We start from the raw sequence: 12682 nt of genomic DNA on the forward strand, positions 1-12682 counted from the left end.
GTTTTGCTCTATTTTAGTCACCCTCCGATCTATTATTGATGAAGTGTGTTGCCAGGTAAAGGAAATACTGATGAAACCAGAGTTACAAGACAGAAAGTGAAGTGCCTTCTTATAATTCCAACAATTCATCTCAGAAAAGACACCTGAATGAGAACGACGTCCCCTCACACATGCATGTTAGCTAGATTGTTTGTGGGACAATGCTATTGGATGAACATCCTGAAATATGTACTGTTACTGTACTAAAATAGTTCTCCTGTTGGCCACTCAACCTTATAACAGTCTGATATTGCTATACTACAGTAAATGCTTATGCCTATATTTGGCATTGCAGTTTTAAAAAAAAAATGAACCAGCTGACCAACAGCAGTGCTGCTGAACAATGCTGGAGATGTGTACCCCTTTAAATTGTCCACACTGCAGATAAGGTAAGGAGTGGTAGGCTTCAGTGCGGATGGAGAGCGCGGTGGTTTTTTTTGTTTTTTTTGCCCTTGCCTTCTCCATCACACGCACGTCTCTTGGTATGCACAGCAGTGCCTGCATGCAGGTTTGACTAAGCTTTACACACCAGCGGCCACTTGCTGACTCCAGAAATCTTTCACCTCAAGAATAAACCCTCGCACCACCTGCCGAACTGACACCATGCAGGACTAACAATAAAGGCCGCTTGATTTGCATGTGGGGCTCTAACTCAGCGTAATTGCATAATCTTGTAGCCCACTACGTAGGGCGATTCTTTCATGCATGTCGTTGCAAGTCAGTGTCTGAAGACTGCTCACCGTGTAGTGTATTAGAAGAGTCACAGAACTGTGTCTGTGCACTAAACGTTGGGACGCACTTGACTTTGCGTGAGCGTATCTGCAGCGCAGACGCTTTGATTTGGTGGGTGTTGCTGTTGCATGTGGCGAGTGCATGGCTCAGTGAGAAATAAACATGGGCATTGTCTGAATGACGAGTGGTAGATTTATTCTCATACTGACATGAAAAGATGACTCATTATCGATGCATATGTCCCAGAACGCGTCTAATTCTTAAATCGTGGTAATAAGAGTATCTTTGTTCAAGACCTCTCCCTCCTCCTCGCCTCGCCTCGCTTTTTCCCCCTCCCTCTGCAGATGTTCACTCTCTGAGCACCTTATCAGGACCGTTTACCTTTGCGGCTGTCTGCAGCCACATCTCGTCACACAGTCACGCTGGCGTGGAGGGGGACAGCGGAGGCAGATCATTCTGCTGATCCCAGCACCTTTTGGTTATTAAGGGAAGCACCAGCACCTCCTTGATCGCGTCCCTCCTCCCTTTTTGCCCATCGCCATCCCACAACAGCCGGAGGAAAGGAGTCGGGGAGGGGAAAGCGAGGACACACCCGCACATACTGTACCCGGTGTACACGGCGAGGATGCTGCAGACAACATGAGGTGAATATCATCGACTGCCCCAAATTGGATTTTTTTTTTACCCCCTCTAAAGACGGAAGAGCTGATTGTCGCAGCTGGTTATTCACCTTCCTGTTCACCAAAGTCCAGATGTCTGCAGGTATGTATGTATGTATGAAGATAAAGCAGATCTGATTGTATGTTCTAAAGTCTTGGCGTTTTGTAGTTAATGCACTGATTTTCACTTCACTGGAAATCGTGATTATAGACAATAAACCTGCAGTTATAGATTTGATGTATGTTTCATACATCATTCTCCCACTGTGAGTGGAGATGATGCAAACAAGAGATACAGTGTTTCTCTTGGAACCTATTTCCTTCTATGGATAAATTATTTATAGATGTTTTTGAATATTTCAGAGACGGGCACCATTTCAAGACTAAAATGCTCAAACAAAACTAAACTGAAGTCAGTTAATGTGAGGCGTGTGTTTGTTTGAAACAACAGTAAAGCTGAGAAGCATTATGTACGTTTCTGTTTAGACTGCAGTGGTTTTCTATGATATTCTAGACAGGATGCTGTCTGTATGAATTTGGTGCCTGACTGCTGCATTGCCATATTCATGCATGGCTTCACTGCAAAAAGGTAGTCCCACTCATTACAGTGGATTTTGTCCATTGCAGCAGATCGGTGTCCTAATTTACGAGTGTCTATATGTTTTATATGCCGGTTAGCCTCTGAGTTTACCTGCATTGAAGCAATTTATATGCAAGGGGGATGGCTTATGCATATTAATTTGGCCGAGTCAGGGGCAGGAGTGTCATGAGCTGATTCATTATTGCATCGATTGCCTTCTCACGACAGTATAACTTTAAATACCTCATATCAAATGTACTGACATTGTTTCAGAGGGTCGCTTCAGTTTCGTCTATTTTCAGTTGTTTTAAAGCAAATTCCTGACACCTCTGGACAATACGAAGTATTGAGTGCTGAATCATGTCTCCGGTTTACCTCACCTTGTTGTCTGTCTTTGCTCTGTCTGTCCTGCATGCAGTCAGATCCTAGGTGACATCCTGTGGCCGTCAGGACTTTATGGTGTCGAGCCCCCTCCCTCTCCTGGCCCCTGCCTGCAGTTCTCCAGGCTGCAGGACCCAGACTCACTGAAAAGTGCAGGCCTCCTCCCCCTGCAGAATGACTGTTGCCACAGGCGACCCCTCTGACGAGGCGGCTACTCACCCGCAGGACTACGACCCGGAGGCCGACTATGAGTGTTGTGAGAGGGTGGTCATCAACATCTCAGGGCTGCGCTTTGAGACTCAACTCAAAACCCTCTCCCAGTTCCCAGAGACTCTGCTGGGAGACCCCAAAAAGAGGATGCGCTACTTTGACCCGCTGAGGAACGAGTACTTTTTCGACAGGAACAGAACCAGCTTTGACGCCATATTGTATTATTACCAATCAGGGGGCCGGCTAAGAAGGCCGGTCAACGTCACCCTCGATATTTTCTCAGAAGAGATTCGCTTCTACGAGCTGGGCGACGAGGCCATCGAGCTGTTCAGAGAAGACGAGGGTTTCGTCAAGGAGGAGGAGCGGCCTCTCCCTGATAATGAGTTTCAGAGACAGGTGTGGCTGCTGTTCGAGTACCCAGAGAGCTCAGGTCCTGCTAGGATTATTGCCATAATCTCTGTCATGGTCATCCTGATATCTATTGTCAGTTTCTGCTTGGAGACCCTCCCTATTTTCCGCAACGATGATGATGATATGCACAAGTCTGTAGTCTATTACCCTGAGACCAACACCACAGTCATCACCTATACGTCCACCTACTTCACTGACCCGTTCTTTATCCTGGAGACTCTCTGCATTATATGGTTCTCCTTTGAGTTTCTAGTGCGCTTCTTCGCTTGCCCCAGCAAAGCAGGCTTTTTTGGTTATATAATGAACATAATTGACATTGTTGCCATCATCCCTTACTTCATCACTCTTGGCACAGAGCTCGCAGAAAAGCCAGACGACGGTCAAGCAGGTCAGCAAGCCATGTCTTTAGCCATTCTCAGGGTCATCCGCTTGGTACGAGTGTTCAGAATTTTCAAGCTCTCACGTCACTCCAAGGGGCTTCAGATTTTGGGTCAGACCCTGAAAGCCAGCATGAGAGAGCTCGGCCTGCTCATTTTCTTCCTCTTCATAGGGGTCATCCTCTTCTCGAGCGCTGTCTACTTTGCCGAAGCGGACGAGCCCGAGTCGCAGTTCGAAAGCATCCCAGATGCGTTCTGGTGGGCGGTGGTGTCCATGACCACAGTCGGCTACGGTGATATGGTCCCAACTACGATCGGTGGCAAGATCGTGGGCTCCCTCTGCGCCATTGCAGGTGTGCTGACCATTGCCTTGCCCGTGCCTGTCATCGTGTCCAACTTCAACTACTTCTACCACCGCGAGACTGAAGGTGAAGAACAGGCGCAGTACTTGCAGGTCAACGTGGCCAAAACGGATTCAGCCGAGGAGCTGAAGAAGAGCCGGAGCGGCTCCACCGTCAGTAAGTCGGACTATATGGAGATCCAGGAGGCTGTGAACAACAGCCACGAGGACATTCAGGAGGAGAACCTTAAGACGGCCAACTGCACGCTGGCAAACACAAACTATGTAAACATCACCAAAATGCTTACAGACGTGTAGTCGTCTGCTATTTTCCTCCCTGTCACGGCGGGAAATGTGGAGCTGAGCAACTGGACGGGACAGGTGTACAGCCTGTGTGCTGGAAGAATCAAGGCAATAGAATTCAGGATGTTGATAATGATAGACAGTAAACAAAAAAAATATGACAAGACCATCCGCTCACTCCTCGCTCATCCTGACTTCACTTCTCACAACTTGCCCTTAAAACTCCTGATGACTGTCAAAATTTTTGCATTTCTGCATGGAGTTGGCTTTTATTTGTGTGTGTGTGTGTGTGTGTGGCTGTTTTAAAAACATTTTCCTGCCCACAACAGTAGTGCACATAAAGAAAAGATAAAGGGAGAAACACAGCAAGAACAAAAAGTATTGCTTTCAAAAAGAAACAAAAGCAACACAAGCCCTGCTTTAGTCCCCCGTCCCTCATTTCCCAAGGCACGCTGCTCTGCCATGCGCTTTCTGAAGAGCCCTCCTTGCGCTCTACATATGCTGCTTCCTGGAGCCAATGAAACAAAACTGTCTTACCATTTAGAAATAAGAGGATGTGTAAGCATAAAGCAAACTCACTCCAGCGCTGGAATGGCCTGTGGGTGACTTGTGACGAGGTTGGTGGTTAAGTACACCGCGTTATTTCAAGGATGAATGACAGCCATCAGCACTTAGCTCATGGTTCGACACCTTTTTTTCCCAGCAGACATCAGTATCTGATGAATGTCTGAGAATGGCCTTGCCTTTTCACTGCTTTGGTCTTACATGTACTGTATGTATTGCAATGCAAGCTTCCTTCCCTTCCATTCACCCAAAACTGGTCTTACTGCAGAGCTTTGAGGACAACTTGAATGTTTCTTCTTGTTTTGTTTGTTTTTCACAGTTTCACACACACAGACACAAACACAGACACACAGTACTTATTCAAATAAATAGATAGGTTAACTGTGACTTAACTGATAGCCGGTAGGTAGGTGCTGTTAGTAGTAAACATAGACGGTAGATAATTGCATGACATTTTTATCTGAAAGAGAATTTCCACTTGTTTCTTGACTGCCACTTGCTTCATCACACCACTGTATATTTGTCTGTACACTGCCTTCTATACAAATCCACTCTTTTAAAAGGATGCCTGCAGGTAGCTGTTAAAAGAACCTAAAGCTGTATGTTAGAGGATTTCTTAAGGAATAATCATAAGGCTAAATCCTTACCAGGATGTCCTCGTCGATATTAACATTCCATGTAGAAGTCATTGCGTTAAACTTTCGCTAGAAAACAGCTGAGCTGTGATTTCAGGCGTTATCTCACACTCTAGTTTTGGACATTAATCCCAGTTGCAGATGTGATAGACTTGCAGTGCTGTCTTTTTCACAGTTTTGTCACAAGATCACGTCCTCATGATCAAAATAGCAACGTTTAAGGATTCATGTATAGAATAATGCTTCCCCCCCCCCCCCCCCCCCCCCTAAACTGCCTTTTTATCTGGGTTTACTCTAATCTGCTAGTGTTGCATGACCTCACAAACATTCCTAGAAGCATGCATTTAAAATCAAAGAAGAAGCCAGACAAAAAAAAAGTATAATATATTTATTTCTTATATATATTTATATATAACAAATATGTATACAGACAAGACACATACTATACAGGACACATATACTTCTAGTGGAGAATTAAAAAACTTTAAATAGCAATGTTTAAGAAAAAAGGAAGAGTCTTCCACAATGCGCAGATCATTGCCATGTTTTGTTTTTAATGACAATACTAATTGTTTTGAGCACAGTGTTTTTCTGTTTCAGAGCCAAAGACACTCTCTTACTAGCCATTTTAAAAAGCATATTCTTAGCTAGTGAGTTTTAGCTACGAAAACTTTGCTTCACTTAGTATAAAAAGGTCTTCTGTGAACTAAGTGTTGAAAGGCAGGGTGTTGTTTGAAACGGTATCATCCCTAAGCTGAGCCTTGTATCAGAAAGATTTCCATTGATGTTAAATTGGTAAGAATTTAAATGGAGTCTGGCTGTCCCCTGAGATTTGATGCCAGAAGCTCAATCTGTCTTTAAAAGTTGGCATTAGGATGTGAATTAGGTTCTGATTCTAGGATTGTGTCCAGCTGAGATTCATCCACTGTTCCCTCAACACTGCCAAGGTAACGGTTAAAGGCAGTAACGTCAATATGGGGAGTGATCATTAGCAGCAGTCTGTAGTAGATATTGGCTAACATAGGGGTACTCTGACTTCACTCGAGTCTCTTGCCTTTCTTCATCTCTTCACAGATGTCTTCGGTAATAAGAAAGGGGATGGATTATTAGAAGAAGGTCCGTAGCAAGAAATGTCCGCATTAAATCTGTCATGCTCGGATGTCCATCTTTATTCTTAGGGTTTCATTCTGCTCACTACAGTCTTCAACTTGCAGTCGCAAAATGTTTTAACACCATCGCTGCCAATATGTGCTCAGGATGCCTCGTCCAACTGCCTGACACGAGGCTTCTGAAGTTGTCTCTCTGTCCAGATCTGTGTCTGCTTTCATGCATCTTGAGGGTTTTTAGAGAAGTTCAGTCAGTAAACTGGAGCCGTTCTATGTGTTGCTTTCTCAAGAGTAGCAGTTAAAGGTGGATTGAGATGTTAGAATGGTCTGTAACTCGAGGTACGACAAGATTTTGTTTAGCAATATTCCCATAATCCTTTGGTGGAGGGGTCTGTGTGGAGAACAAAACAAAAGAAAGAAAGAATGAACTTTAATGGACCTCCACAGTCCAATCAAGATCTGATTGATCATCAGTTGAGTATTGTTGCGGGTGTGTTGTTGCACAGCTATGTAGGAGTTGTCTGTGCGTGTGTGTGTGTGTGTGTGTGTGTGTGTGTGTGTGAGAGAGAGAAAGAGAGAGAGAGAGAAAGAGAGAGCCACAGAATGTCAGTGTCTTAGCCTGGTTGTACAGCTGCATTTATGCAACAGACATTTGCATATCTGTATATGTGAAGAAAAAAAAACACTCACAGTCTGACCAAAAATATTTGTCTATGCATGCAAATGCATTGTATCTCATTGTCTTCATTCCATTGTTTTGGATATATATATATATCTATATATAGATATATATCATAAAAGTTACAGATACATGCAACATTTATCTGTAATGTATGAAATTGGGCATGTCACTGTACCTCAGACATATTCACTGTAGCAACTCATACACTGGAGTTCACGTCGTAGTTGAACGTCGACAGTTAATTCTGCTTAAAGCACAAAGACGAGTAGAATCATGTACCTGCAGATTTCATCTGTAAAATATTTTTTATTCAGTGGAAACAAAGTCAACTAAAAAGATGTTGTGTTGCTTTATGGGGAGCACCACACCACAGTCATCCCTGCTGAGGGACCCACCAGCAGATCCGCTTCATGAGAACGACGCCCAACAGTGAATACACTGAGAAATCTATGCAGAGAACGATTATTAGCTGGTGGTTGAGAAGGTTTAAGAACGTTATGTTTTATTCCGACACCAATTACATGTTGGTCCTGAGAGCTGACTGCGCGTTGGAAACGAACCCTGCGAGCAGAAGAGACACACTTTGCAATATTCTGCTGCTGTACGTCAAACACTCGCACGTTGGCTGAATGTGAATATGAGCTTTGTGAACTTGTTTGTTTTTGAACTGCGACGTCAGCTCTTTGAGACAAGGCTCCTACATAAAAGAAACTCGTACATATGGGAAACAAGATGATCAATATGCAATCTGTATGCATGTGTGTGTTTGAGGACGAACGCTTTCTTTTCGTTTGACCCGCCCTCCCCCCAAAGAGCCTGATAGTGTGGCGTCCACTGAAACAATATGTGCAGTTGTCCACCCCCTCCCTCCCCCCCACCCCCCATTCCCCCCCCCCCCCCCCCCCACATCATAGAGGCCTGAAAGCATCCATCAACGTTGGTACAGTGGATAATGGATTTTCTTTCTATGAAATGAAATGTGAGAGAATAATGTAAATAACTAATGGATGACGGAGCAAAAACCATGTACTATATACTGTATGTGAAGTCTGGATTTAAAACATAGTATTATCTGCACTTTACAAGACAACAAGGACAATCTATGGACAAGAAAAACATGTGAAATTAAAAATGCATATAATCCTTCCAAATGATCATAACCCTGACGAAGTAATATCAATAATGAAGCCAATAATAATTCAACTGAAATGTTGTGTTCAGTGTGTTTTATTGTGTGTCACTTTTCTTTTGCTTGCAAATAATGTGATTTTTTTTGGTACGAAAAAGAAAAATGTGAGAGGTGTTTTTCAAATGTTTCTCCCGGCCTTCTTCCCTCGCATCACATTGTTCGCAAGGTATTCAGTCAGAAAATGATTTCAGCTGCTAATTTTATCCGAAGAGCGTCTACGCCGATGCAAAATGCCATGAATCGATCAAAGGCCTCTTTGTTGTTATTCTTAGGACATCCAGCGTCTTTGTAGCCATGGGCTGTGTGGAGGACATTTTCAAACGCCTCCTGGTATCTTCAGCTTCTTCCTCCCTTTAAGTGCACGGTATATGCTTCCTGCAGTTAAAAGAGAGAGCAGGGGGTTCTATTAATAGCCTTTTTGTTGAAGAAAGATAGGAGAAGGAGGAGGATGAATGTGAGCAGAGGAGGAGACGGAGAGAAAGGTGGAGGAGAGGAGAGAATTCTTAAAGTGAACTCTTAATGGCAGCACAGTCCATATAAAACATAGAAATTGCCTTTTTTTTCTTACAGGTGTTTATTGTTTGGAAAACATGTTCAGATCCATCTTCAATATGAGTATATATTACTATATAATGTGATATATCATAGCAATGTCTCAGGTGATGTTGCTTTGTTCTTATATGTGTGTGCTCACCTGTCACATCTACACTACATCTGCACTAATTTCGAGGTAGCTGGCGTCTTGTCTTGTGCTGCCGTCTGCTATCTTTAGTCCGCTTGGGGTTTAACTACAGCTCTGCATCGCTAGCGGGAACACTTGGGGGGGCCTCGATGCTTTAGCTACATCTCTGCTGTATTCATTAATCTTGCTTTGATCCAGCGATGCGGCAGTCTGCAGCTCGATCTGCTGAAAGCAGGGCAAACAGGGAGAGGCAGGCAGGCTGGAGCAGCGGGAACACAGGCCTGCTGCAGGTGGCCGCTGCTGCCTGTTGTTGTTGTTGTTAGTGAGGTGTTTGTGGGTGTTTGTCAGCGATGGTAGCATGCCCACAGGAGCACGGTTGAGCAGTCATACTGGCTTGTACTGTGCTTACCAGCTTGTAATTAGGAGGAAAGCGCAGTGGGACTTGTGCTAATCCAACAGGGCTGTCCTGGCACCGGACCACACCCGTTATTAGTTGTTCAGCTTTTTACACTCATCAACTCCTGCCCCGATATCAGCCACCAGTCGTCACCAGTGAAGCCCTGCTTCTTACGCACACTGTAACATGTGACTGGCTTCTGGTTGTTTGGCTTGAAGTGAAGATTCAAAATAATGGAGATAGATGTTCAATTTTATTTGGATCCTTGTTTGTGCAGTGATGAGGACAAATGAAAAAGAAAGCATTACTGCCCTCTAGGGGTGTTGTCGCGGAAATGACACGATGTACCTCAGTTTCTCACTCAGGTAAGGAGTGACACTAAAGAACGGTTTGGTTTTTGCGCGAGTACACTTGAAATCAGTGGTGGAAGAAGTATTCTTAGTAGAAAAGTACAATACAATACAAATGTACAAGTAAAAGTCCTGCATTCAATATTCAATCATCTGTAAAAAGTATTATCAACTAAATCTAAGATGCATAACAAAAGTAAAACTCATAGTATAAATGTGTAAGTATAAAGTAACATGCAATGGAAGTACCTCAATATTGTACTTGAATATAGTACTTAAGTTACCTTCCACCACTGATTTGAAATAAAATCAACCGGGTTATATTCTGCATAAATAATCTGCAGCTTCTCATTGGTCGACTCAGTAACTGAGGCTCTTCTGCTGGTGAGATAAGTAACCGTATCGGTGGGTTTCCAGACACAAAGGGACACATGTCCACGCCTGCTCCCTCCAGAGTCAAATGGACGATCAATACACTTATAGAGTGTGATGGCCACATTGAGTGGGAAACAAATACACACACACACACACACACACACACACACACACACACACACACCCTCCTCCTGACAAATGGGCTGGGTTGAGGTCAGCCAAGCATGCAGCCCATCTCACAGGGGATGGTGAACCTATGAGAGCACACACAGGACAGATGCTCCTGAGCTCATAAGCGCACACAAAACCAGGAGACATGAGTATTACGAAAGAGCAGACCAGTATGGAAACTGGGAGGAAACTGGAGGACAATGCATAAACAAAGTGGGAAGAAGTCAACAGGGTAACCAGCGATTATGAGGCTGCAGGAGTCGATAAGTGTCACCACCAGGTGTCAATGTGTGGTGTGTGCACCGTACACGACGGCCCTCTGACCCGAGGTGAGGAAGGCATTGAGAAACACAGTCTTCCTCGTCGTAGAAGTGAGTTTAACCTGCGTAATGGAGCTGTGTGTGTGCCAGGTTAGAGTTAGTTGAGAAGATTAAAATCACTCTTATCTGTATTTTCAGTATGAAGCCACAGAGAAAGCAAATAAAAAAGGTTTATTCCTTTAACTCTAGACACTAATATGTTATTAGAAAGTGTAAAAATCACAAGCTTGTATTAATGTATTACCAACATCTGCGTTATCTCTATATGTAAAGTATAACCACCAGCGATAAGGATTTCTCCTGCAAGCCATAATTCTCTCATTGATTATTTATAACTGATCTACTGTATAAAGCATTAGTAAATCATTTATTTAAAGCCATTCGACACAACTTATAAACAGGTCTTGTGAGAAAGCAGTACCAAAAGTCTTAGATGAATTATTTTCTTCTTCTTTTTTGACCATTTAACGGGATTCACAATGACTTCCACATTGTGTCTTTGAAGTGAGTCCTGGCTCCTAGAAATAAAAACACCATAAACATAAAACATTCATAAATAAAGGCAGCTCAGAGCATGAAAGCCCCTGAAAGCTTTAAATAAAACCCTTTAAGGTCGTCTGCTCTCTAGTGTATTTAAAAGGACAGATATTCACGTGATGGCTAAAAGATGTAGGTAGCTATGGTAGATTAAAACAACAAGTTAAACTTTAAACTGTACACACTTTGATCTTCTGTCCCCCTAATCTAATGTGTGTGGGATAAATCTAGATGATCTTTGATCAGGAGATAAGTCTCTTGATCACTTGTCTAAAGGTGAAGCTGCATCCTGTCTGCTGGCTTCATCTGGCGGAGGCCATTCCCCACAAGACGACCAGGGAAAGAACGTCAGAGGCTTTAAATATCCTTGTGTTAGTTAATATTTTATCAACATCTCAGTCCCAGGGCCTCTCCCCTTTTACATCCGACTTCCAACTCCATGCACAGGGAGGGGACAGAACATCTGTAATCTCTCCACTGCATGTTGTGTAACTTCATGTGTGCCGCTTGTGTGGCAAATACTCTGGCTTCTTACTGCTCATCAGTGCAGGAATGCATGTTCCCTTTATAGAGAACGTCTTCGCGCTTGATGTGTAACGCTGTCTTATCAGGACGATTGCAAGAGAGAAGAAACGTATGGCAAAAAATGTAATCTTGATGAAACAAGGACATTCAAATGTGCTTGATAAGCAGTTCAATTTAAAGTGACAAACAAAATCACCTCAGCAGCAGAAGGAAGGCAGCGTCACCTCGCGTGCGTGTGTGTGTGTGTGTGTGTGAGAGAGAGAGTGTGTGTTTGTGCTTATGGTGAATGTGTCCCACTGCGCTCACGAAGCGTATTCATTATGTATGCAATGATCTCTTGATGAAGAGCGGGCCTCACTGGGTGGTTGCCGCTGCTTTGTGCTCCTTTGTCCAAATACGCAAACTTAAGATGGAAGACGATGCCTGCATCAGGCGCCTTAATTATGCAAGTATAATAATACTGTTAGCCTTCTCTCACTGACGTGCTTTAAGTTAATCAGAAATGTTTTAAAGAAACCAGCAAGCTATCTTAACTCATTTGGAAGAGAAAACAAAGATGAACGGCATTATTACCCAAATAAAACTCTCCTTTGGAAACATCCAACCATCATACTTGCTGTAGCTGTGCACGCTTCTAGTTTCCCTGTGCTGTGAGGGATCATCACCTGCGCTTCAGGGTGCGTTCACTTTGAGATTTACCTCCAAAAAAAGAAGCGTAGCTAATGTAGGATTGACTGTCATCTTGTTTACCTTTCCTGATCACCTCACTACTCATTTGTTGCCCAATTTCTTACGTATAAAACACGTAATTATCCTTTAAATCGATACATGTGTGTGTGTGTGAGTGACCATAAAATCAAATAATAAAAAGTGAACGTCTGTCTCAGGAAGTGAGACACTGGAGCTGCCTGCTGACATAATGGGGTTCCTGGGTGGAGCGTTCCTGCCGGGGTAAAGCAACAGGGAGGAGAGATAGTGAAGGAGGTTTAGCAGCTTGCCTTCATTCATTATTCATGTTTGATCAAAGAGAGTGATGCAGTAGAAAAACCTCTCGGAGTTGGACAAAGCCTCAACACAAAGGAGGAAATTATGTTTTATCATGCATGTTATTACTACC

At 43.5% G+C, this 12682-nt stretch overlaps 1 protein-coding gene across 1 annotated transcript; it reads left to right on the forward strand.

Moving 5' to 3' along the window:
• Positions 1 to 1247: 1247 nt before the first annotated feature.
• LOC115008403 (potassium voltage-gated channel subfamily A member 2) lies at positions 1248 to 8273 on the forward strand. Its single transcript, XM_029431993.1, has 2 exons — positions 1248 to 1533; positions 2429 to 8273. Exon 2 carries the CDS (start codon positions 2566 to 2568, stop codon positions 4045 to 4047), a length of 1482 nt encoding a protein of 493 aa, XP_029287853.1. The 5' UTR covers positions 1248 to 1533; positions 2429 to 2565; the 3' UTR covers positions 4048 to 8273.
• Positions 8274 to 12682: the final 4409 nt, after the last annotated feature.

This window comes from Cottoperca gobio, chromosome 5 (assembly GCF_900634415.1).
Source record: "Cottoperca gobio chromosome 5, fCotGob3.1, whole genome shotgun sequence".
Lineage (NCBI taxonomy): Eukaryota > Metazoa > Chordata > Actinopteri > Perciformes > Bovichtidae > Cottoperca > Cottoperca gobio.